The sequence below is a fragment of the Sparassis crispa genome (genome assembly GCF_003851025.1).
Source record: "Sparassis crispa DNA, contig_000015F, whole genome shotgun sequence".
Taxonomy (NCBI): Eukaryota; Fungi; Basidiomycota; class Agaricomycetes; order Polyporales; family Sparassidaceae; genus Sparassis; species Sparassis crispa.
The window spans coordinates 929,756-956,319 of record NW_020939762.1 but is presented as its reverse complement, the minus strand read 5'-3'; the positions used below and the strand labels follow the sequence as shown (position 1 = coordinate 956,319).

At 50.5% G+C, this 26,564-nt stretch overlaps 4 protein-coding genes across 4 annotated transcripts; 2 read left to right on the top strand and 2 right to left on the bottom strand.

Annotated features, from left to right (window-relative positions):
• Position 1: 1 nt before the first annotated feature.
• Positions 2 to 10,813, bottom strand: SCP_1603340 (hypothetical protein; the record flags this gene model as incomplete). The annotated part of the gene is made up of 15 exons (XM_027764782.1): positions 2 to 485; positions 555 to 806; positions 859 to 862; positions 7,310 to 7,432; positions 7,489 to 7,525; positions 7,578 to 7,993; positions 8,061 to 8,143; positions 8,199 to 8,232; positions 8,284 to 8,409; positions 8,463 to 8,535; positions 9,787 to 9,807; positions 9,865 to 9,976; positions 10,031 to 10,254; positions 10,317 to 10,438; positions 10,489 to 10,813. 15 exons carry the CDS (start codon positions 10,811 to 10,813, stop codon positions 2 to 4), a joined length of 2,436 nt encoding a protein of 811 aa, XP_027620583.1.
• An 892-nt stretch (positions 10,814 to 11,705) lies between these two features.
• On the top strand, positions 11,706 to 13,047 carry SCP_1603330 (hypothetical protein; the record flags this gene model as incomplete). Its single annotated transcript, XM_027764781.1, has 4 exons — positions 11,706 to 11,801; positions 11,860 to 11,956; positions 12,006 to 12,079; positions 12,343 to 13,047. 4 exons carry the CDS (start codon positions 11,706 to 11,708, stop codon positions 13,045 to 13,047), a joined length of 972 nt encoding a protein of 323 aa, XP_027620582.1.
• Positions 13,048 to 13,536: 489 nt separating this feature from the next.
• Positions 13,537 to 17,799, bottom strand: SCP_1603320 (hypothetical protein; the record flags this gene model as incomplete). The annotated part of the gene is made up of 5 exons (XM_027764780.1): positions 13,537 to 14,279; positions 14,331 to 14,922; positions 14,974 to 15,243; positions 15,297 to 16,783; positions 16,839 to 17,799. The coding sequence occupies 5 exons, from the start codon at positions 17,797 to 17,799 to the stop codon at positions 13,537 to 13,539; spliced, it is 4,053 nt and encodes a 1,350-aa protein (XP_027620581.1).
• A 4,227-nt stretch (positions 17,800 to 22,026) lies between these two features.
• On the top strand, positions 22,027 to 24,634 carry SCP_1603310 (hypothetical protein; the record flags this gene model as incomplete). The annotated part of the gene is made up of 4 exons (XM_027764779.1): positions 22,027 to 22,127; positions 22,183 to 22,310; positions 23,099 to 23,517; positions 23,567 to 24,634. 4 exons carry the CDS (start codon positions 22,027 to 22,029, stop codon positions 24,632 to 24,634), a joined length of 1,716 nt encoding a protein of 571 aa, XP_027620580.1.
• Between the last annotated feature and the right edge of the window lie 1,930 nt (positions 24,635 to 26,564).

Sequence of the window (26,564 nt, the reverse complement as noted above, 5' to 3'; positions counted from 1 at the left end):
ATCATATGAACAAGTCTGGTGGGAAGGCAGCGTCGTCAGCATACCCCTGCTGAAAATTTTGCGAAAGCGTTACACTATCAAAGGAAACTGTAGCCTGCTGCGTGCGTGGCTCGGATGAGGGTTGATCAAACTCCTTTCCAGGCGTACGCGCACTGCCCCGTAGATCAGGGCCTGCGCCTTTTCTCCTATGAGTTTTTCTAAAGAACACGCGAGTCGACTCGTGTGGGGGGGAAAACAGCCCTCGGCGTAAACTAGACCAAGTCGAGACCCGACCGGATGAGAAGGTATCAATAACGTCGAATCCAATTAATGGCGTTGCTTTGTCTTTCTCGTCTTGTACATGTGGCTCTGTGTTAGTTGACGACGCAGGCTCCTCCGAAGGGATGAACGACGCCTCTCTATTCACAGCACCAATGGCTAATTCGCCAGAAGATATAAGCGACTTCTCTTCATCCACCTCCATTTTAGAGGCTGTACCGGCACATCTGAGGCTCTCCAGTTAGCTTGACTTCTGCAAACGGAGACGACTGTGTCCAGTGTCAGGCTGGACATACCTCTCTTCTTCGTGTAGAGCACGGTGACGGAATGTTGCTGAATTGGGGATGTCCATCCGACTGAACCAATAGCCAGGTAGGGGTGGAGTTTCCGAGTACAGAATAAAGGAGGGCATAAAGTGAGGGTGCTGGAACGAGAACGATCTGCCCTCAAATTTCGGCGATGCCCTCATCGCGACGTCATCGACAACGGCGCTGTTGACTTCCGTGAAGGTACTGGAGCTGTCGAGCGCGTTCTCCAATAGCTGGTATCTATGCCATCTGTAAGCACAAATTGGTAGACGATATAGGATGGAGAACATACTCAGCTATTCCAGTAGTCATCAGCGTCGACTCCAAGTTACAGCGTGAATTTCCAGGGTCATCAGGGGGAAGTACCGGAAGCTTTCGCGAGGCACATTTGAAGCCAGACTTTTTCTGCGGTCTTCTAAGATACGCTTAGTGATATCGTACTTCGTAGTTGGCAGCTTGCATGCCCACCTATCGAGAGAGGAAGCGTCGACTTTATGCCTCTTACTGGAGATCTCCGTTGGCAGAGAATGTGAGCGCTTTCTCGGAAGCTTGACCCCAGCTCTGTACAGAGGACTGGTAAGTACTAAGGCCTTTGAGCAGAAAAGAATACACGGGAACGCACGCCAGAATACGTCCTTCTAATAGTGAATAGTTCTGCGGGTTTCCCAGAGGTTCTGCGGAATGTAGACACTTTCGACCGCCATGCACAATCCCGTCGGTGGGTTGAGGATAATGGCCGGAACGGCAGTATCTACTCCTGGGCACCGATGTAATCAAACAACATGCTCGCCTAACGAGTTCACCGCCTACCTCGTAGTAATGGTACCATGTACATTTTTTTGCCATGGTGGATTGATTACGCCAGGAAACGTGTGTGCTCTTTGGAGACCACCAGCAACTCTATGGCCTCCCTTCCGAGCTGAAGACTCAGCTATTGGATCGCACATAGATCCTGCGGCGTGCCCCTCCATCCAAACGAGTCAAGCTTGAAGGGCGTAGCACTTTAGGAACCGGTGATAATGGATGCAGGGGAAAGAAACATACATTTCTACACAAAGACGCGAAGAGACAAAGCGCCACCACTGCATGAAGGAATCTCCATGTTGTGGCCTCGAGGAGGCGTGGTGCTAAACACGATTAGGAGGGGCGGATCAGGCAGGAACGCACACACCTGGCCGCAGGGGTACGAGGTGCAAGTCAGACACATGCAAGAAGGCTTAAATTAAGGCTTCGGTCGGTCTATGCTCTGCGAGTGAGTCTAAGCGTCCGCAAGCCTGTCTGTGAGTACGTTTCGATGGGCGGGTACACGATTTCGAGAAATGTCGCTCATACTGTATGCATATAGCAAGCCTTGTGCAGATTTTTATTACCGATAATACTTAAGGCCCTCACTATGAGGGCGGCTGGGCGCGAACTCCTCTGCTGTGGGAATACCCTAGCAAAGGGGAGGCAGGCGAGAACGACGCTGACCGAGCAATGATTAATGAATACAAATACTTTCTACGTACCCTGCAGTGCTATTAGTAGGACTTCGAATAATTTACCAGCAATCGGGTTTACTGAGACACGCGGCTGGTGTCACGCGCTTTACAGAGACCTGTGACGCCTCAGTGCCCCAGATTTGTACCCGTCTAAGGTGCTCAGATTTTCGCGCATTTCACTACTAGTGAATCGTACAGGCAACGCGTGAACGAAGGCAGTGAGCCTTACAGGTAGACGGACGAGAGGATGTCAGGAGACGATGCCGTGCGAGTACGGCACGACCTACGTACCGGCGGTGCATCGTCGCTATAGTGCTGTTTGAAGCACACATGGTTCACAACCACCCACTCGCGCAGTGAAGGACAATGGCTTGACGTCGGCCTCTCACTGAGCGCATTTCTCTCGGTGAACGTCGTTCAACAACAGGCAATCTTCCGGTCTCTGACCAGTACTCAGTCCGCGTTATCGTGCACGACAGTGAGGAAAATGCACATGTTCTCAGGAGTCGAGCGCCACTCGAACGACTGCAGAGTCGGTACAATATTAGCCGACCGTACACTTACGCGCGATCTCGACAAACCACGGCCTAACCGAGGGGTTAGCATTCGTGCACGAACACCAAACCCTGTTCGTCGCCGCTGATTCTGTCCTTGTTAGATATCTCATGAGTGTCGACGAAAAATTCTACTTTCTCGACACCCATGAGATTGCATTGAATTTTGCAGGATCGGCTCAGATCTCCGCGTTCGTCACGCCCCCTATGATGGCTGGAGGCCATTGATCATTAGCGTAACAGCTCGCAGCAGGAGGAAAGGTACTTGCGAGAGAAAAATCAAACGTGCAAGGTACGTCGCCTTCACGGCTGAAAAGACAGACAACGAAAACAGCCCACCCAACCGACGATTGCTTTACCTGCACCGACGTGTCAACTCGAGGATGACATGTCTAAGCACACGCCTGGCAACGCCGCGGTCTCAGGGACCATAGCTACGCAGCTACGCACTGCTTTACCTGTGCTGACGTATGGCCCAGGTGGTCCACACGCCTCAGCACACGCCTGGCAGTCGTGCTGTCGTCGTAGGTCGCAGGAGGTCGGACACTTTCGGACACAGTTGGACAAGGTCAGACACGGCCCGACACTGCAGTGGGCACGTGCAGATCATGGCGGTCACGCGATCATGTAGCTTGAAGCTTTGAAGCTTTGAAGACTTGAGCACGGCCCACCATGGGAGGCGGCTTCACGCGCTTACTGTAAGTCGTCGAGTCCCCTTGCCTCCCTGGTTTTGGTGCGAGCTAATTCGTATCGCCACTAATCATCGCAGAAGTGCACAACCGCCGCACCTAGTGCCAATCCTCCGTTCCGATGCCGCGTCCAGGGCGCAACACTCGCAAGCACATCGCTCTCTCAAGGTAACGAGTTTATCTCATTCTTGTGGCGTGTTCCTATCCCTCGCTAAGCTAGATACTAACTGCCCATTTCTTTTTTTCCCTGTAGACAGATAGAACCCCCACCTTCTAGTCACTCTGGATGCACGTGTGCTCGTCGTGATTCCTCACCTCCGTAAGTTGTTCAGATGGGCTTCCTTTCCTATGCCTGAGGAAAACACGTCGTTCACAGTTTGTGCTATGTACTGCACTATCGCTCAGGTCCATTTTTCAAACACTGCCTGCGCTCGGAAAGTTCTAGCTACAGATATGGTCCGCGTGAGGCAATCCTAGGTACGCCCATGGCACGAGGGCGCACTTAGAGGATTGTGGAAGGGCAGACGCTGGATGACTGGCGAGGGCGCTCTGAGGACATCCTGTGTCATACTTAGGAGGGGTCAACAAATATTCGTTCCCTATGTACGCGACCGCCTACTTCACCCTCTAACGAATCTCTCCTCGTTCCAGCCATACAAAGACGGGAGCTTTTCTTGTAGTTCAAAAGCATGTGAGCTAGCCACGAAGAAGACGAAAGGTTACTTACATCCGCAACTCGTCGGGGCGAAACTCGGCACCGTGCGGCTATAAACATGTGAAAAACCCGAGTACTCGTGAACGTCGAAAGAAAACTTACCCTGTGCACGATCAGAACCTTGCGCGACATGTGTTTGGGAAGGGTTAAACGATACTTTGAGCCACGATTGCCGCGAACACGAAATCCAAGCTGTTTCGTCTGTGTGAAAACGTCTAGACGTATTCTAAGACATGCTTGTCATCAGCGAAATCGTTCCACTTGACACGCTGCCACAGAGTGGGATCCCGGCTCAAAACATTTGAGATCATCTGCATGGTGTTCAGCATGTGGCCCATCACATTCTGCAATTTATACTCACTTCAAAACAGCCTCTGTTCACGATGATGCGCGGATCCATTCAAGAAAAAAAAGCAAGGGAAGGTGCGCCTAGCAGAAGACGGAGAAGAGGATAGGACACTGTGGGCCCGCCACGTGTGTCGACCTCGGAGAATGCGTCAGTTTCACCCCGCCCAGGTGAGTAAGTAGTTGATACAGTAACAAAGCCAGGTAACCGTCGGTGGGACGCTACTCAACAGACTGAGCCCGAGCCTTTCGCTCTGTTGCTCTCATCGGTACAATAATCCAGCCTGAGGCGCAATATCACAAGGGACGTATCCCTGCGTTCGTGAAGACAGCACGGGGGAGCGAGAACCTGCCGTTGATTTGTCAGATATTTCTGAGCAAACGCACTGCGGACGAAACACTTGCCATGTGTAAGACGTTGCACCGTCGTGGTTACTGTGGAGATTATGTGGGAGGGGTCAGACATTGTGTGTAGACAACAACTGGGGATCTCAGGATCTTCGATGGTGAGAGATTATGGCGCACCTCTCAAAATTCACTGTCCATTGCAACGGCGCGTCGTGCAGACATCTGCATCTCGCGCAGAGATGCTGTCCAGATTTGACCGTAAGAGAGGCACAATTACACATTAAAGGAGGAGAGGGTTCACCCGTTGAAGGAAGAGAACAGTTCTGCGTTCGCGTTTTGATTGCCTCCAGGATACTTCCATGAACATCTCCATCTATAAGTAACGTTAGGTGGTCATCGTATAATCCAGAATGTAAGTACCTCCATCTCCTGCATGTCGACGACGCGATTCTCTTACGGAAACAACCCCCCCAGATTATGCTATTCTGTTGACTACAACTTTGAAAGTCCCGAGCTGCAGAGATCCTGATCTCGCCTGACCTCTCGTTAGCCGAGTCGATTCAAGGTGATGATGTGCTGCAATAATAGATGTGACGGATGCGGTGGTAGCAAAATACTATACGACGAAATCATTAGAAACTGGAAACCCAGGGAACCCCAGGCGATGGCTCGTGAGCAACAACTCTGAGTGACATTTTCGCAATAGAGTAATTGTCCCATATGGCATAACAAGCTTGAATACAGAGTCCAAGGTCGAACGTTACTTTACCCAAGCTTTACCTGAGCCAACATGTCGACTGGAGGGTGACTTGTCTAAGCAAACGCCTGGCAACGCCGCTGCCTCTGGGACCACGCATTGCATTACCTGTGCCGACAAATGGCCCAGCTGGGCCACATGTCTCAGCACACACCTGGCAGTCGTGTCGACTGTCGTCCCACAAGACCGACACCAAGGTCGGATCACGTCGCGACGGCGTGGCTGACGTCAGCGCTTGCTTTTTTAACCGTTAAGTATGAAGTTGTATTAATTATGAGTGTGTGACTGCGCCACTCATGCTCGCGTCGGACAGACAAAGATACTGTTTTCTTCTCTCTAATATTGGGAGGATCATTTACTGGGTGTTTGGCCGTTTCCTCCTGTAACTGTCTATCGCTGAATGGCATCTTGGACTCTAGTCATTCCTACGGCAGAACTCTCCAAGACGAACGTCAGACTTCCGTCACTTTGCTCGAAGAATCAACATGGCGAATTCTTGCATACCAAACGCTTGAGGGTGAATCAAGTGCAGCAGGGGGCCAACAGTCGCATTCCGTTGACGTCGGACGATCAACCTTGCCCTATCGACTTACGGGTGGGTGACCATGCAGGTGCCTTTTCGCACCCCCGTTTTATTTATCACCGCTCGCAGGTGAATTCCAGGGGATTTTTTGCTGTGCCAACAGACGGACTGTACCAGAAGCTCTACCGTGTGACCACGCCTTTGCCAGAAAAAGTGTGTACCTTGCAGAGTCGTGAACCCTTTGTGAACCCTTAATTCTTGACACTTCATTGTATCGCTCCGTTTGTGAGAAGTTTCGAGAATGGCATGGGTTAACTGCTTTGGATAATTCATCCAAGGCTTCGAGTGGACAGCGAAGCGTTCGGCGCGGTGTCGATACGGTCCCCGTGGCTTATACCTCTCGTCCCACACGTTTGCATCACCCTGCTTTAGAGGAAGTACGACAAGTATGACAAGAATCTTGGTTTAGGAGGCCCTAACTCATCATCCGCTCACCAGGATTCGACCGCACAGCAGTGTCATTCAAATTACGTGTTACAGGTGAATTCGGCTGAATCGAGGAATGATACGCCCACTTCTACGGTCACCGACGATAGACAGCACTCTAAGGAATTGGTTACTGACCCTGAGGTAAGTCTACCCATTTGACTTGTTCTCGCCGTATTAGCCAACAGCCCGTTGTAGGGACTATTCCTCATTCGCAATAAGCGGAAGATTGTGAACACGGACTTTCACACGGCTTGGTTTTGAACGTCGGGTCAAGCAGCTATCATCCGACCACCTCGCCTCTATTCAACTACTAATCTATCCTCTGGAGATCTCTTCATACACACCGTCACTGTCGATGGATTGGAAGTCGTTCAATTATGGGTGCTGGTGAAGGATTTATCGGATAGTAGATATCGTTGGTCCCCCGTATACAGGCTGCAGGAGTTGCGACATCCCTTTCTCCATGACCGAATGTTGGGATTCTCTGACAAGACGAAGGAGCCGTCCTGGATGCAATTTGACACGAAGCGACGCCGGAAATGGTCTCCGGAACTACTTATGCCAGTGGATTGACTGTCCTTATCGGAGTAGTGTGGTTAGGCCCTGATTGTGAAGTTCGAGTATCATCACATCTAATTCTCATTGTAGTATCATTGTTAAGTCTTGCGGGATCAAGTCAGAGTTTAAAATCGGAATAATTAGTACTAGCGACAAGAGAGCCTTCTCTGCGACCCAACACCCCTGCAATGCCGCAAGTTCACAGCCGTGCTTAGTCAATCGCCAGTAAGTAGAACTCTGTAAAGAGGTCAAGGGACGGTAGATGTCGCAAAAAATGTGCTCACGGTATTCGACAGTGGAATTGGGCGGAACCCCTTCGGTTCCTTTCGTACCATAACCCAAAGCGGGAGGAACGATGATCAAACGCTGGCCATTAACTTTCATGCCGATAATGCCGTCCTCAACTCCTTCATGGCGTACGTCAACATCGGCGAAGCAATCCGACAAAGCAGGGTATTATTACCTGGTGGAACGGCGCCCTCGCCAACAGTAAAAATGTACTGAAGAGCAAATATTAAACACATCCGTCAAAATGCTTCACGTAATACCCACAGGATCACCATCAGTGTTCTTGCTGAGAGGAATGGTTGATCCGCGAAGGGTCTCGATGTATCGCACGGTGACTGTGTCCCCAATAGCCACACTGGACTCACCCTTACCAGCATCGTACTCGCGAACTATGACGCCTCCGACGAGAGTGACTTGCGTCGTGGCAGATGCAGATTGCTGTATTTCCACGATATCGTCGCCACCGCTGTCACCGTCTTCGTCGTCATCGATGACGGTGATATGACTCGTCACAGTCGACTTCTTGTTGGGCAATGCGGATTGGCACGTAGCTGATGGAGTAAGACGTTGTAACACAGGGCTTGAAATGTTCCCGCTGGACTTCATAGGAATGGCCGGCCTACCTGTCTGGGCAGCCGCAGGACTGCTGCCAGGCGCTTTTCCTTGACCATCTTTAAGCGCTGTGATTGGCAAGAATCCAATGAGAGCCGTTATCCATGATAATTGCGTTACGGATTCCAGACTTACCGTTTGCAGACACAGTGCGAGCACGTTTCTTGGCGTAGGTGTATTTAGGGCCTTTCTCGGCATTGCGTTCTGAAGAGAAGGGGCTAAAAACAGTAGTGATAAGAACGAGAGACTCAGTATATACAAATTATCACACACGGGCGGTGACCAGGTGTCTTACTCGGAGGATTATCTGTTGCTAATCAACAGCTCAGCAGTAAATCATCATCGCGGCGTGACGTACCCAGCTTTTCTTGTGTAAGAGACTTAACGTCCTTTGAAGCAAGGTAGGACGCCAACCCTTGGGTTGCTCCTGAACGTTCAGGTGCCCGTGCCTTCCCCTTGTCGCGAGTAGACGCGGACTTTAAGTCTAAGAGGTATGCATTAAACTACTAAACACGGGTTCGCACTCTCTAGACAGACCTTCGTGAGCTGGAGACTGATCTCGAGCTCGTTTCCTAGCGAAGTAGCCCGCATCCTTTTCGGCAACGTCTTCCTGTGCAGATCTTAAAATTTGGATGAGTGGGCGAGATCTGCCTCGAAGAAAGAAACCACCTATGCCGCAGTTGCTTGTACATGAGAAGCAGACTAGTCAAGATGGTGTACAATCCCACGCGCAATTATTAGACATACACAAATAATTCCCCAACAAGCAAATTGCACTGAAGGGTTGGCATTGATCGAGGATCTCTGAACAATGACCAGGATGAAACACTCACTTATTACCGATAACCTCAAACACGACTCTTCCTCTCTTCGGCAGCTTCAAATCCAATACAGACTGTTCTACCTTCATGCATATTGTAGTCAGTAGCACGTTTAGGATGGTTTTAAACACATATGGACCTGGCCTGTCGTTAGCGAGCACACAGTAGTATCGACCACGTCTTTGTTGCCGGAGGTGAAAGTCATCTTGAGAAAAGTGCGACCACTTGCGTAGGGACCCAGTTGCTCTGCTAAGCTAACGTTGGTGATGTGCAAATCAGATATCTCTGGAATAACGGTCTCGCGAATATTTGGTCGGACGATGGCACCCCTGCTCGAGGCATCAGTCTCTTGTTAACTTGGAGGAAGACAATCTAGGAGGTTACCATAGCGAACCATATCGAGTCATGTTGAGCGATATTCAATAAACAGACGGGGTGCAAAAAGATGCTGCACATGTAGGGGATGTATAGGAGATGTATATAAGTCTTGAGGACAAAGGAAGTCGAGGCATCAGGCGGGCTGGCTGCTCCATTGCAACGCAGCAAGCACACCGAACACCTGCTGGCAGATCGATCCCAGATGCCATCGCAAGCACCTCATGCAAAGAGAGCGGACCGGCCTGTACCTTCTCGGCGGAGACATGGTCAGGCCATCAAACATACAACGTCTTCGACTTGTTCACTGCTGAGTCAGACTACATGGCAGCCTGAATGCATAAACGTTGATTAGTTGCGGGATCTGAAGGCAGCCCAGTGAATGACATACAGTATATATGTATAGAACGGAACGAAATGCTAACAGATGCATATGAGCGTTGAACTGATACGCAGCAATAGGCACGACCCACCTGCGATTCGATTCAAATTATACAATTCAGAGATATTCCAAAGGGACGATGCATTGTAAGCTAAGCAGGCATATTTCGTTACACGCTACCTAAGACTTGGAATCCTTCATGCTCAAACTCCGAGAGAAGCACCCTTGCAACATTCCACACATACAAGAGTAGACCCACCGTAAGAATTAGTACCGCACTGACCGATACAACGACTGGACTCGTCTGGGCATAGAAAATTATTACCGAGTATCGGCAAACAAAAACCATGAGACCACTTACCAGGACTTCTGCTGCTTGCAAGGTCATTGTATGGGTGATCCGAGCTAGATAATGTGAAGCCTCGGCAATGAGCGATGGAATGGCGTAGAAACCGTCGATGAACGATGAAACGCTGCGCGTGAAAGTCAGATAGCAACGAAAGAGTAAAGAAAGTTGTAGGACTCACGCAACCTCTTTTACGGAAGACCAACTCGATATACGAACAACAGTTGTGCCCAACGACTCAACGACTTGCCGCCGAAAGAATACCGATAGCAATACATTCCGCAGACCATTTTCTGATGGAGTTCTAAGACACTCCAGGACGATGTCTTTCAGTCGGGTAATGCGTCTCTTGAAAGCATCTCGAAGATGGGATACCTCCTTACTAGAAAATGAGAGGAGAATAGCCTGCGTGGTCAACAAAGCAGGTGGTCAATGTCAGTAAATTGCGTTCAAGGGGAATTATTCACCAGTCCGCGCGAAGGCACGACTGTTGCCGGATTGTCCGATTTCATCGCAGTCCCTCCGTTTTGCAACAAGTCGTTCAATCTGTAGATTGAGACCTCCATGAGTGCGAACATAACTTCTCCGCCTGAAACGATTGTCAACAAAATAGAGAAAACACGAGCTCAGAGAACGCACTGAACGCTGCCGGAGACTTTGAATCACCTTCAATGGATGAAGCCTCAAATCGTTCTACGCGGCGTATAGCCTGGAGCCGGTCAAAGAGTGTATGTGGTCCACACGTGTTGCTATCCCATTCGTCTAAAAGGGCGAATATAACTTGGTTCATCACAGTTTTGAATTGTGTCGTCGCAACTTCCAGGAGTAAAGATCGGAGCTCGTCGACCTGACCACCCGGAGGTGCTACAGTATGGCTGAAAGACAAATGAGGAAGTGAATGGAATATATTCTCGATCTGAGCAAACAGAACGGCATCATCCACAGCATCCAATGGGACACTCATGAGAGTATGGAGTTTCACCTGCGATGTGAACGGATGACGATGATAGAGTACGGGAAGTCAAGAAGGCGGAAGGTAACCATGGACGGCATTTCAAGGCGTACTCGTTCAATGAGGCGTAGATCTGCGATCCTACTACAACGTGCACCCGCCGTTCCGCCCAGCCGGATCCAGCGTCATTAGTATTATTAAGGCAAATTCTTCATGCAAATGAGTTCTTCGTGGTAACTGCGTTGTGATGCTGTGCATTCCGATGTGGGGTTTCAGCGTGGTGTAAGAATAGTTTACTTGAATTGCGGAGGGCACACTGTAATACGCATCAATTGGCTGTCGCAACTCCGACACTCATCAGTCCTCAGGCCTCAGGCCTCAGCTGTGGCGCTCTCGTTGTTGAGCCCGGGTCGCTCTTCCGCAGTGAATGTCCTCTTGAACTTGCTCCTAGAGCACTTGCTCTGCAGTGCATCTCAAAAATTTTGCGTAGTCAAACTACGAACAAATTGCTTTCCAGAATATCCCGGGCTCGGCATCGTCCGGGCCAAATCGTGTACTACGGGCGCGTAATCAAGCATACTTTATAACCCTACCTCTCCCCGCTCAATAAGGGCCATAGTCTGCGTGCGGGAGATTAGCGCGTAATCAAGACTGCGGCCGACTCATTTCCGACAAGCTAAGACGGGCCTAGGGCAGTGATCACGATATACTTCAATCCGTTAATGATTTCGGGCCCACGTGCGGCGTTTGGACTCCTTTGTCTGGCACAGGCCGGAAAACATGCAGCTATAGCCTCATATATAATGAGTTAACCAACTTGCAAGTCTGAAACCAATATCTTCCCCGCACGCCCTGACTTTGCCTATACGGTCTATACCGACTCATCCACCTACTGCCGTCCATCATGGATAACCCTCGACGGTTTGGTCCTGGGGAGTTTCTCAAGGAGCATGCTTCTTTCAGTGAACGCGAACAGAAATCCTCCAAATCTTCGATATCCGTCAGTAGCCTGTTCCCATTAGAGTACCGCTGAGCAGCATTCACCCTACGGTTCACAGGAGCTGCGGACTTTGAAGCTCGCACCTGAATCCCCTCCTGACTCTCATGGGGAGGATCTGCGGGTGAACTGCTTGGACATCAACCCGAACAATGGAGGTAAGGCATACTGTCATAGCATGTGGTTCTCAAGTTGATATGATGACAGAACGTCTAATTGTGAGCCAGAAGCACTCTTCTCGCCCTTCCGAGAAGCATGCTCAAGCTACGAGTGCTACCGCAGTGAGTCCTTTACCTTGCTGCTATATTCACGTAAGTAATCCGGATCCAAGGCATCTGTGCGCTCTCGTTCTCCCAGTCCGTTGTTGAGGGGCTATAGCCCCATCTCTGCCGATGCCAATTTGGCTGCAGATTTTGTCGATGACGGCGATGCAGACAGAAATGCAGAACCGATGCTCCTCAGCCGACAGACGAGTGCTGACTCTCGCGAAAACTCCGATCACTTGGCACCTTTGGTCATTCGTCTCCTAACACCGCTTCTATAGCTCCTCAAGCTCACGGTACGACATGCGCTGTCCGCTCTGATTGTTACTGTCTTGGTCGATTTCGCTATGAAATTCTCGTGTTTTGACAAAGCCTTCGTACCAAGTATTTTTGAGGACTACATCCCGAACATGTGGAGCTGTGCATCTTCTACGGCGGATGCCAATAGCTTTAGCCCTCCGTTCACATACGGCACTTATCCGGTGACAACTCCACGACATTCGGTTTGCTTCGACGGACGACTTCAAGGTTCGCCTGACTATGCCAGTTATGCCATGGGCGCAAGACCTATCCAGGCCATGATTTCCGCCTCCTATGCGTTTCCTGAGCGTGCAGATATTGCGTTCATGAGGCGAATTTTTAGTAGCCGAGGCGTTGTGCCACAGCCTCCGGCTGTTCTACTCTCAGAGAGTGTAGAACCTGGTAAATGTTGGCCTATGGCTGGATCCAGCGGATATATCGGCATCAAGCTCTCATACACTATCTTCGTCACCAATGTTACGGTGGATCATGTCCCTACTACTTCACTGCGGGATGTACGGACTGCTCCTCGGTCTCTGCTGCTGTGGGGTTTGGCGCAGGATGAATCGGTGAAACGGGAAGCGCTAGACGTCGAGTTGTTCCAGTCTTTACCGGCTACGCTGAAGGAAACTTCCCTCAGGGATACACCCTCATTCTGCTGGGCAGTTTGCAGTATGATGCTTTGAATACTCAGCACATGCAGAACTTCGAGATTGCTGGACGATCGCATGGGATGCAGGTGGACACTGTTGTCTTTCAGGTCATCGATAATTGGGGCTCAAAAGATTTCACCTGCCTGTACCGACTGGGCGTCCATGGAAACTTGCAATGAAAGATGGGAAAGTAAGTCTTTGCATGAGTATATCTGTTTTGTCTTACGAGTAGGTTTTCCCAGGTCATCACTTAGTGTCCGCTATTCCTGTCATGGAGGCTCGGCTATTAAAGTGGTGGTTTAACATACAATTAGATCGCGGAGGGTGATCGCCTTTGAGATAGTGGGAGAAGGGGTGTTTGGTAATCTACTGAACTAGGCATCGGCTGTGGACCTCGCATATGCATGTTTAGCGAACCCAACAACCTGCGCGAGTGTGTGCGACGTCGTATATATAGTGGAAAAAATTACTGTAAAATGCGACGATCTGTTGAGCATATTACATTTCAGAGACAAGTGATAATCAGAGGTGTACCCGATCCAGAGGAAGGACATGGATGAGTGCTCTCTCCGTCTTTGCCGAAGCGTAAGGGGTGAGCGCGAAGTGGCAAAGGATGTCAGATGCAGCGAGTAGCTCTGCTGAAGTTTCGATTTCGTTGTAGTAAAGTCTACCTCCGACATAAGGGAATGCACGATAAGGATCGTGGATGGCATCGCCCAGTGCTCGGTATCTTTGCACCACAAAAAATGTCCGCGTTGTTCCTTGGGAATCCTTGTCATCAGCGGTATGCGTGAATATCTTGGTGATTCTGGCGGGAGACCAGTTCAAGGGGAGATTTCCAGTGACGACGTAGCTATCGCGAGGGGAGGACTGGAACGTAGTGAATTTGACACCATCCCATAGAAACTTATCTTCGATAACACCTTGTGGCCTGACACCTCGAGCACTTGCGCGGCCGAAATGTTTGTCATAGTAGTCATTCAACAGGGCAACTACAGTTGTATCCAGCCTTTGCCTTGGCGGTAAAGTCCGCTCCTGCGCCTGATCCTCGCGCAATTCTAATCCATACGGAGCTAATCCCTGAACAGCTTTGGCTTCAAAGGAGAGCATATCGGTGAAAAGAATGCCACGTGCACCTAGATCAAAATATTTCTTGAAGGCCGCAGCTATGCGCTTCAATGGAGACGAGACGGCATATGTTTGTATGATACTTCTGAGCCGCTGTGCCATGCAGAAGCGCTCGTACATCGTCTGCTCCATTTGTCCTGAGTAATCGAGAGTTCAGTGTTCATTCCTGCAATGGATAAAGCACTGACCAAGCTTGTTGTTCTTGTTGATTTGCTGAAGAACATGGTTCACCCGTTCAAACACAAAGGTCCAAACTGAATGAGTCGGTCCAAAAGTGCATAATTGGTCAACGAGATGCACTGCCAAGTGGTGGTACGGTGTTAGGCTGACGTCTGGAAAGAGAACAAGGAGCTCTCGGAGGTATCGGAGATAATGGATTTGGTACTGCCCGATCCGCTCTGGGGAGGTGGCTCGCATTGTCGACAACTTCATGGCAGTAACTGGATCCATAAAATTCTCCAGCAACTGGTGGTGTCGATTTGCAGGCTCAAGGGGTCCCCACAAACGACCAAGCGTGATCACTAAGTGGATCGTGCAGAATGACCGCCATTGGTCTGCAGTTATTTTCCCGTGGCGCCCATCGCCTATATGAAAAGGTGCTGGCAGTATCCAGCTAGGCAGGACAGTGGTGTCCATGTCGTCCCAGATTGCTTGAAGCCGTTCCTTTCCAAGGACTGTGCTGGCCTTCGTTTTTGACCTAGCGGTCCTAGCTGCAGTGAGTCGTTCAGGATCTGGTACGAGTATCTTTCCTTCCCGGTCAGCAAGACCAGTCTGGATACGCTGTTATTTGCATGAGTATTACCTTCACTACTAACGTGAAAATTCACTCACCCATGCACCGAGGCGCTCAACAAGTTCCTTCTTAGTCAATTTCTCCAAACCTCTCTTGGATTCAACGTGTAAGTTACAAAGCGCAAGGAGTAATGGCTTTGTTAATTCGCTGAGAGCCGTGGTGGAAGGTGCAACACACAAGAATTCCTGTGCGGCATCCAGCTGTTCAGGACTTGAATCACCGGGTAAATCCGCAACCTCTGGGAGCTCCCCGGGAGCGGGCTCTTTCACTAACTTTCCACTATCATTGAACCACCCGCAGCTGATTCGCTACACAATTATCGTGAGTTGACATGGAACGAATAGATATTACATTGACTTACGTGCTGTACCAACCGCTTCATCAACACAGCCTTTCTCCCTGCCGGCTCGATGGTAGCATAATCTATCGCTAAGGCCCTCAGGATCTCAATGGGAAATTTTCCGAGAGCTGTCTTGGAGCCTGTACGAAAGGCGATGCGTGCACGGTCCATTTCATCTTCGAAGGATTCGGCACTGCCGTCATCACTAGGTTCTAGACCATCTCCATCCATGAACTTCACATCCATTCCCCAAATGACTCGGCAGTGGCGCTTGAGAATCGCCTGAAGAAACGCGTGCATAGTATCGACCATGGTATATAGCACTGGTTTCCAATACGGAAGACGCAGAAGCTCGGAATACCTGACCCCATGATCAGAAACCAAGGTGTCGCGCTCTTCCTCAGATTGCGCCTTGCGCCATGCGTCAGCCCAGTGTTGATGTTCTGCATCGCTGCGTGGTCTCCAAGTGGATGGATCAAGATTCTTAATATCGTGCCGGTGCAGATGGCAAAATGAGCAGAAATGTTTTAAGGTGCTAAAAGACGCAAATCCCGCCACTTGACGAGCTGCAGGCAAGTCACAGATGAGAGGTACCACTGCGCAACGAACAAGTCGGCCCGTAGGATGCTGAGGTGTGCTTGAGTACCATACTCCGGGGTCCCAAAAATCGAGTAGGTCATCCACAAGAGGCCGAAGTAAGTGATTGATCTCATGAAGGGATGGCTCTGTCGGACCAGGTATAATGCCCACTAGAAACATGTTCTCCATGCGATACCTATATTCGCGAGGAAGATTGAGACAGACCATGTAAATACCTGTACTGGAGACCCGCTTCCCCACGGCTTTGTTGGAAAAAGGGTTGAAACCGTCCATGGCAAGGCTGAAGATGTAACGGCCTTCTGCGCCTTTGGCCATCACAAATTGCTCGCCATCCGGTCCCCTGAACGATTGCAATACTTCGCCATCCCAAACGTCATGCATGGTACTGTCAGTTCCAGAGGTCTTGGCATAGACATCGCGGTCCATTAACTTCTCCATCCCAGGTCGACACATCAGTTCTCCAACCCATTGCTTCAAGTCGTGGTAGTGAAAAGAGCGCGATGGGAAGGTGAATGTTCTCCCTTTGATGGTCTGCTGTTTGCGAAGCTTGCCCTGACAAGGCGTACTCGCGGGTGTGTCGCAGAACGTGCATAACTCAGGACAGGAGTTGGGCAGATACAAGGAATAGCACCGCGGGCAACAAACAAAGGTTTTTGTGGATGGCTGAAGGTTTAGGGTGTCGATTACAGTGCGAACATCGGCAGGGATAGTATTCACAATTTCACGAGCTCGTGGAGAGATGCCCTCATTGAAAGACAAACACAGTTCGACAATCAACTGGAGGCAGCTAAGTGCGAAGCCGGATTCTTTCGTGGACAGATGGCATACGAGGAAGAGAACTGCGATAGTGATGTAACACGCAATGGAAATCACATGAGCGTTCTGCATCGGTGGCTTCAGAAAACGAGCTACAGAACAAAGTTAATTCGATGTATATTCGTGTAAATGGATTTTCGAACGAACCTGTGGAAACAGAAAACCTATCATGTTGAGCTGCAGGCCCTGCCGGCGGAGTAGTCGATATCGTCGGAGCTGCCCGTTGTAACTCCCATGCGCGTCTTTTGAGACCCTGAAGACGATCCCATTCTTTCAAGATCTCGTCTCGAATTTGTTGTTTCACGAAGGCTGACTCCATATCATGCGTCCGAATACCTTCGAGTCGAATCAGGTGGTTCATCAACCAGGCCTCATACTCGAGGATGGGCATATTATCCGGGATGTTGTACCTCAGGCTGAAGATCCCTGCATTCACCTCGATAGCCTCTCCAGTCTCGGAACGTTCCAGAGGAGCCGGCAGAGGAGCGTCAGCATCAGGAGGTTTCTGGAAGACGACCCTATCTGAGATTGTGATGTGAGGCTGACTATGCTGGTGGAAAAGGTCACGCAGTTGCAAAAGCCGATCTAACGCGCTCGCTATCTTACGAGTACGCTTCTCGCTGTCTGTGATTTTCCGTCCGACTCCTTGCGAGGCTTCGGAGGACGATTGATCGCGATCATGTTCGTTATGCTCCAGAGAGGGACTTTCATTGCTGTGCAGCAGGAGATTCGATGAGGAAGTATCGACTTCCTCCGACAATGACAGGTGTTGGTCCGGTCTGCTAAACGGATAGGGGGGAGGAAAATTGTCCTCAACCAAGAGCGAGACAGATGTAGAAGCTGAAGGATGTGTGCTCCAGCTTGGAGCAGTGGTTATCGTGCCTCCGCCACCACCGCCGGGTAGATTCTCTTGTTGCGACCTCAGATTGGCCGCCCTTAGGTCCTTCTTGCGATGATCCTGATATTCAACCTCGGATACGAATTTTCCTTGCACTATTCGTCCAGTGGCTGGATCTTCTTGTGTCTGGCCTCCGCATCCATTTGTAGTACATTGGCAGAGTCGACCTGTGCTGCGTTCAGGAGGACCACGACCCCATGCACGTTGCATATTGGCTATCGAATTTGTCAGTTGGCCGGTTCACACCATGGACAAAATGCAAGAACACACATTATGGTAACGGCAATTCCGATAGGTCAGAAAGGATGCGGGGGTGGCAACGATGCGACTGTACGCCGAGGGAGGGTTTACGCACAGCATAGGCCCCCTTTGCACGTGGCTGGATGACAGATGAGTAGTCAGCTAAATCTACTACTTTTCCCTGTTTGAACGTGAATATCTTACAATTTAGAGGCTGAGTGAATTAGCAATCAGCACTAGCGTACATGTGAGACCACCGGGAGTGGGCACACTTCAAACTCTTTGATCGTTAGCGTCGCCCTCCGAGTCACCCAATATTCTCACAATACAGTATGTACGTTGATTCTCATACGCATCTTGGATAGTTCATTTCTCAGATCTCAGTCCGATTGAATAACCAAGCACCCAGACAGCAGCGTAAGCGTTAGGAATCCTTGTGACTACCCTATGAGGAATGCTTAAACAACGTATTGCTCAACTACATACTAATAGAATGGTATGGTACTAGAACGTCCAAGTGGGCACGTGATGATTTAAACAAACGCACGGTCAAACCCATGCGTCTGCCAGACACGGATATCCTGAGGAACGAAGTTGAGCGTTGAAGCAGAGTGTCAGTCTGTCTTCGGGATACTAAAGTGCACTCTCATTCCATCGGCGTACCTAGGATTGCCTCACGCGGACCATATCTGTAGCTAGAACTTTCCGAGCGCAGGCAGTGTTTGAAAAATGGACCTGAGCGATAGTGCAGTACATAGCACAAACTGTGAACGACGTGTTTTCCTCAGGCATAGGAAAGGAAGCCCATCTGAACAACTTACGGAGGTGAGGAATCACGACGAGCACACGCGCGTCCAGAGTGACTAGAAGGCGGGGGTTCTATCTGTCTACAGGGAAAAAAAGAAATGGGCAGTTAGTATCTAGCTTAGCGAGGGATAGGAACACGCCACAAGAATGAGATAAACTCGTTACCTTGAGAGAGCAATGTGCTTGCGAGTGTTGCGCCCTGGACGCGGCATCGGAACGGAGGATTGGCACTAGGTGTGGCGGTTGTGCACTTCTGCGATGATTAGTGGCGATACGAATTAGCTCGCACCAAAACCAGGGAGGCAAGGGGACTCGACGACTTACAGTAAGCGCGCGAAGCCGCCTCCCATGGTGGGCTGTGCTCAAGTCTTCAAAGCTTCAAAGCTTCAAGCTACACGATCGTGTGACCGCCATGATCTGCACGTGCCCACTGCAGTGTCGGGCCGTGTCCGACCTTGTCCAACCGTGTCCGAAAGTGTCCGACCTCCTGCGACCTACGATGACAGCACGACTGCCAGGCGTGTGCTGAGGCGTGTGGACCACCTGGGCCATACGTCGGCGCAGGTAAAGCAGTGCGTAGCTGCGTAGCTATGGTCCCTGAGACCGCGGCGTTGCCAGGCGTGTGCTTAGACATGTCATCCTCGAGTTGACACGTCGGCGCAGGTAAAGCAATCGTCGGTTGGGTGGGCTGTTTTCGTTGTCTGTCTTTTCAGCCGTGAAGGCGACGTACCTTGCACGTTTGATTTTTCTCTCGCAAGTACCTTTCCTCCTGCTGCGAGCTGTTACGCTAATGATCAATGACCTCCAGCCATCATGGCACCCTCCCACCGGTGCCCTCCCACGTCAACTTCGCCTCCTGCGGTCGTATTGCCCTCGCGTCACTATCGCTTGGCGCGCATCGTCGAGCTGCACTGCCTGCATGGTGGTGGATTGGACTCTTCATGCGTGTCGTGTTGCAGACGATGCTAACTTTGACAGATCTCACACCACAAAGGCAGCAGCAGCAGCTGCGGCCATGAACGCTGCTGTGCATCACAGCGTGCTCCAGACATTGTGCCGGATAAGCATGTAGCATAGACATTTATCAGTAATACAAATGTGTGTATACTACCAAACACTGTAGCGATTCAGGATGGGTTTGTCTGAATGTAGAAGAAGGTCTTCGTGACTTTATTCTACGTTTCCGTGCACGCGTAACCTATAGAGTCATGAAGTCTGTCGAACCCCAACTATCCTTGACCTCGAACACCACGTTGGCGACCTTCCATCCACGAGCTTGTCTGCCGGCAAGGAAGGTTTGAGTACGCTCTGCGTTCCAGATGTTGTACTGGAAATCCGCTAGAGGTACGTCGGCAAAGCCAACTGGAAGATTCTTTGTCAATGACGACGAAGGGGAAAGGGAGGGGCCGCGGTCGAGTAAGCCGATAGTAGCGATGCTTCCTAAGGATGAAGATCGTTCTGCCAACCCCCACAGTACGAACCAGGGTGGGGCCGAACAAGAATCACCAGCTTGAGTGAGAATGTGATCGACCGTGACATTCATAACATACACCCGATCCGTGAGCCTGATTCCGATGTACCCACGGGAACCAGAATGGGCCAGCAGCTCCCGAGATCACCATTGAGAGAGGTAGCTGGAGGTTTAGGAGTGATGTACGGACGCCCAAAGAATCGTCTATAGAAAGCGACATCCGGGCGCTGCGAGGCGATGTAGGCGGGGGAAGTTATTGATTTGATAGGTCTCGTACCCGCTGCGCAGCTTGCAAAGTCTCGATAATTGATTGCATCAACGACCAAACTTTCTGATCGCGAGGCAGGTTGTGGAGGACTAGTCCGAGGACAACAACATTCGTACGGTATGTAGTCCTGCAAGTCTTGTGGAACCGGTGCACTGTAAATGCAACAAAGCGGAGAGCAGAGATACCAAGAGCAGCGATAAGAATTGCTGACAAGGCATGCGACATGAACCGCTTCGCAATCCACGACACTGCAAAGAGGAATTGATAAATGAATGAGGGAAACAACCATCTACGATATCCAGTTAGCGGATATTCGTGTCAACATAAGAATCAACACACCCAACCCTTTCAAGTGTCGCCTGGTGTTCCTTGTCGTCGTTTGCTCCGGAAACTATGAACTCCCGGCCTTGACAGCCGTTCAGGGATGCTGGGAGAACCGGCACCTGAAGTTAGACATTAAATACTGAGGGGTCAAAGACTGATCTTCTGAGATGCGCCTCGCTCTCTTCGTCGCTTGCCTTATCTTCGGATCCAGTCAGTATGAACGAAGCCCTCTCGTGATGCAAGGGAAAGGCATCTAGAAAAATGTTAGTCGTAAACTTGAGGGTATGCTTGAAAGTAGAATGATACCTTGTTCAGATAGAGATTCGTTACCAAGCTCAGACGAGGTTTAAGACTCCTATTCCAGAATACCAGCCGACTGTCAGAGTCCATAACCACGACAATCTACAAGTTACAGATCTGGAAGTTTACCGGGACCGCGTACTAATGTGATAGCGAAGGACGGCGCTTCCCTGAGAAACTGTTCTGGTCCCGGACTCTTCAAAGTATGTAGCATCGCTAGGTGGTCGAACAGGTAGACTGGGCGAGCGAACAGGTAATAGTTGCGGGAATGATGAATCAGATGGAAAGCTTGGCAGCAAAATAAACCCGAGGCTCGGTGGCCGTGTAAACACGTCACAACTCTTCACAGATCGTCGCGATAAGGCAGGGAAGACAAAGGAGAATCATCAAGAACTCCCGAAACCTGCAGGGCAACGTTTGAGTAGATCTCCGTGTGGCACGAGAACAACGAACCTGGCAGTTGCCGGTGAGCGCTGGTGAGCGTACAACGGCAGTCCTTAGTCCCAGCTCAAAGCTCGGCCAAATCCGAATCTAGCAGTTCAGTGGCATTTCAGGCCTTCAGGACGAGAACTGTCTGATATTCACACATATCACGACGCGAGTCTGAATTGTGCATGCAAGGTACTAAAATTCAGTCCGCGACAACGCGCGGCAGCCACTCCACACATTCATGTCCACAGATCGCAGGCGCCGTGTCCCCATAAGCAGTGGCCCAGTTTGCCTCTACTCCACTGTTACTTATGATCAACGACAGCGACTGTCGAGCAATGTCGAACACGGTCGAGCACAGTCAAGCAAAGTCGAGGCAAATTCGAGCACTGTTACGTCGTTTTCCCCGGGCCGCGACTATTAATTTGGTGCGAAGCGCCAAAATTGTACCCAGTTGTGTACCCAGTTGCATCGGCGAGAACGTCTCATGAATGTTGTCAATGTTCTCCATCTTTCGGCTGGCCTAAAGCCTAGGCCTATGCCCTCACGCATGACGGCTTCCAGCTTTCGTGTTTGCGGTATTCCACCTTGCCCCTCGATGCTCGGTCTCAATGACACGCGCATTGGTTATGGTGCCATCCCATCGTGTCAAACTCAACAGTTCGACGGTGGGCTTGTCTTGAAACCAGCAGGCACAAGGTGAGCAAGACAGTGTATTTTTGATTTTTCTCATGGTGCTAACAATATTTGCCAGGTCTGCCACCGTGGCTTGCTTCGTGCGCCCCTATTCACACCAGTCCCCGCCGCATTGCGCCCGCAGTGGGGCTCGATGCGAACTCATCCCGTCGAACCTGCGCCACACGTACCTCCATGTGCCCCTGGGTTTGTCACGGGTACATTTATTGTGCGTGTAGAAAGGTGAGGGGGGCGCATGCTCCGCTACAAATGTATGACATACACGTGTTAGATACATGTGTCTATGCACCTGGCAGCTGTGGATGGGACTGTCAGAGAAAACGGTGCACGGCGAGCAACGAGCTCGCTATCTAAGTTGATCTTCCAACAGCTGGGACTTTCTGGAAGACTGATATGTGAGCACATCGCATTCACGACGCGACCCAGTACGCGGCCCCGTGACCTGCGATTGGCCAAGCGCCGGTTTTCACAACACAAAGGGCTACCGGGACCCGGCTGCATCTTCTCGCTTCCTGCAGCCTCCTCCGCCGAGAACGAGCTGTTCGAACACTGATATTCAGCGCAGGTCGACCTCACGATAACCAGCGGACCCACAGCGGCGTAGTATCTCTCAGACCGCATATTATATCTCTTCTATATTAGTTCTCACCGATCCAACACGATCGTAATAAGCCCCGAGGCGAGTGCGATCAACCTCACGATGAGGCTCGACGGATTCGAGGGCGCGCCGTATGAATGCGCTGCAAGACTGGCGCGCTGGACGGCGGCGCATATATTCCCAAGCAGCTACTATGTCGAGCAGCCAACAAAGTATAGTGCCGGACTCGACAGTGAAGTCTCTGCTGATACCTATTGGTCAGCTACGTGCTTCAGGTGCTGTGCGCCACTCATCTGAATGTCTGTATCCTATTTGAGTGCATCTTGCGGCGATTGCCACCAACCTCACCCAGAATATTGCTCATTGTCATTGTCAGTTACCTCTTTCAGTTCCATTGTACACGAGGTTGAACTGACCATTTTCATTCATTGTCCAGCTCCTCAATCTCTGCCATCTCTTGCTACCACCAACATCACAAACATAACCATGGCTTTGCCGCAGAATCTAACAGCAGATCCCACCCTCCCACATCACCCTATTACGCCACCGCGCCCATCAATGCCAGCATATCTAAACAAAAACAATATCCAACAGTGGAGTTTCCTCTCCAACAGAGCTAAGAGGTGTTACCGCCGATATGCTTGTGAGGCGAAGGACCTTGTTGTAGGTCCCATGCCTGCCGCGGAATTTTTGCAATTTTTGCCGCAAACAAAGGAGAAAATGCCGGATTCGAAGGAGGCATTCGTCCATGTCCCAGCGCGGGCAAAGCTTGAGGAGGAGATCTATACACCATTGGTATGTGAATTTTCTTAAGAATGAAGGACATTGCTGAATAAAGCTGAAGATCACCGCTCTCAATGGCATGTATGGACAGTCGCGTTGCCCGAACTTCGTCTTTTGTGATACCTCAACACGGGGTGTTGATCACGGCGCCCCTGGGTCAGTCAAACCGGACGTATGTTGTTACGCTACGCACCGGCTCGAGTTGGTCGAACTCAACAAGGCGACAAAGGGGCCTGTTGGCGATCTGGGCTTGGCCGATCTATTCATTGAGGTGAAGCGAGAGCCTGGGCAGGATTATTTCAGAGATCCCGGACCTGAGGTTGATCGAGCCCTACACAAGTTCATCCTCAGCCACTGTAAGGTCACCACGCTTGCTTTAGGACAGCATATCGCATACGCAGCCGAGAGTCTGGGACGTCAGCATCGCAGGGTTTACTTTTCAGCAGCATTAGCTGGGTCAATGGCGCGCCTTATTCGCTGGGATCGGGCGGGTGCGATCGTGTCCGAGTCCTTTGACTTGCACAAAGAACCTGAGGTGCTGTGCGAGTTCTTTTGGCGGTATTCGCACGCGTCGGAAGCGGAGCGTGGATATGATTTGACTGTGGAAGTCGCAACTGGGAAGCAAGAAACCTTTTTCAAGAACTCCATCGAGCGCCACGTCCAAATGCAATTAGACCTTGAAGATATGAGCAAGATGGCTAAAAGAGAAAAAGTGTCTGCCAATAAGAAGTTGGCTGCAGGCGTGACGGAGCACTATCAGAAAGGCAGGGTGTTCGCGGTGACCACGCTTGACAGTCAGCGCAAGAAGCATCGGATCCTAATTTCACGACCCTTGGTTATGCCGCTGTCAATTGCGGATCGCGCAATTCGGTATTACTGGGCTGTCGATGCTGACGGCGACAGCGGAAACATTCTGTTGTTGAAGGACACATGGAGAGACACTGCGCCAGATATACCGCAAGAGGGCAATGTCTTGGCGGTCCTGCTGGAGAGTGGAGTACCGGCAATTCCGCAACTGAACCACCATGGAGATGTACCAGAAGGCGAGGGCAGTGAGGGTCAGTTCTCAAATTCCTATGTTTGGTCGTCTTTTAACGGAGGTTACGAACAGCTTCCCAGGTTACGCTAACTCAGAAGTACAAAGACGCAACCTGGGTGTGCAAGAATCACGAAAACAATATTCCAATATACGAACGCACACACTATCGATTAGTGTTGTCCACTGTGGGCTACGGCCTGCACAGGTTTCGAGGTACCAAAGATCTGCTAAGCGGTACCTACGATATATATCAATGCACGTAACGTCGTCTGTTTTGCCTTTGGCTGCATTTTGTTCATCTGTGCATCATTACAGCCATCAAGGGGGCTTTTGATATCGAAGATGACATGAAGAGCAGGCTTCATCGAAACCTTAGCCTGAGCAGCATCTTCCTTGTCAAGGATCCAACGAGTGGGATCAAGCGTGGTTATCTGATGGATTGGGAACTATCCTGTCTGGTCAGCCATTGTGGAGAGGCTTGCGATTACCGAAGGATGGTGAGCTAACGTGACGATATACTGATTTCTCAAACACACGTTGACGAATCTCACAGCCAGACCTTCAATTTATGTCTGCACGTTGCCTGGGTGCCCTACGCAATAAGACCCCTTATAAGATCCAGGACGATATGGAGTCGTTGCTCTGGATCGTGCTTTACTGCGGTTTGCGATGGTTGGATCACGATCTGAAGTCTGACCTTGCAAAGACAATGATCTCCATATTCGACCAACATGATAGGGGGAATCGTACAGATGCTCTAGGTGGCATTGGCAAATCCATGAATCATGCTGATCAACGACACACAAGCAGAGTCCATTTTGCAAATACAGACCTGCAGCAGTGGCTGACAGACGCCATGCGGTACAATTCGTCCTGTGCGACTTCCGAAAGGCAGGAATTTCCACTTTCAAGGGACGGGGAGATTTGGCAGGATCTTGGGAGGTTCGACACATACTGGAAGTCATTTCTCGATCAGAGAGACCTACCTGAAGGTGACCGGGTAGTGTGGGTGAAGCTTCCTAGAGACGTACCTCACAACGGCCTGAGGCCGTGCCGTGCAACCATGTCACTGTCCAGGATCCGTGCGACCGAGAAAAATCTGACAGCTATGCCTGCATCTTATGATGGACCCATGACACGCTCAAGGACACGACGAGAACAAATGGAGAGAGAGTGGCTAGAGGGATTCGGGGAGTTTTTCTAGGACTGCGTGTACGAGTCTCTAGTGTCAAATTATTGTGTGTACTCCACAACTATCATACTGTAACGGTACATTGGAGCTCTAGAAACTGTCGGCAGGCGACCTCCGCAGTCGCTACATGGCTCACAAGGCACCAAAACCGCAACTGTACTGCGATAGTGCAATGACAGCATCTCGTATGAGACTTAGCGGCCATACCTGAAGAATGACAAGTCAGCAAACGTCCCAGAGGCCATGTGCTTACTTCCCCAACTCCCATTTTCTGTTGTCGAAGGGACAGGCGTTCCTTGTCTTGAGCCAGAGAGAGATGCAGTGAAATTGGAGGGCACACTATGGTTATTATCACCGACTATCCTACATACTTCAAGACTGCACCGTGGAATCGGCGTATGATACCCCACACAGCGTTACACTCTTCACTGCTGGCGGACCCTTGGTAGGCTTGAAAATCAACGCCTGAAAAAGGTGAAGCTCGTGAGACCAGCGAAGATACGGGATTGAAGTGTCTACACAGGGATCCATGATGCGGTTCGGGCAGGTGGCACGATTGTCCACAACGATATTTCAGTCATCAGGGTCAACGCACCACACGCCCAAAGAGCAACGTCATTCCACTACATGCAGCATGTCATCACGCGGTATCGCCAGCATGAACTTGCAAAACCTAGACAGCCTGTGTCGCGGCGATCTCAGAAAGCCTGAGATGTCAAACACGTGCAGGAAGCGTGGCATGGCAATGTCGTATGCCAAGCGGCATGTTATTGCAAGCTGTAACGCTTCTAGAGGAGAGATCAGAGAAAGAATGATCAGGATGATGTC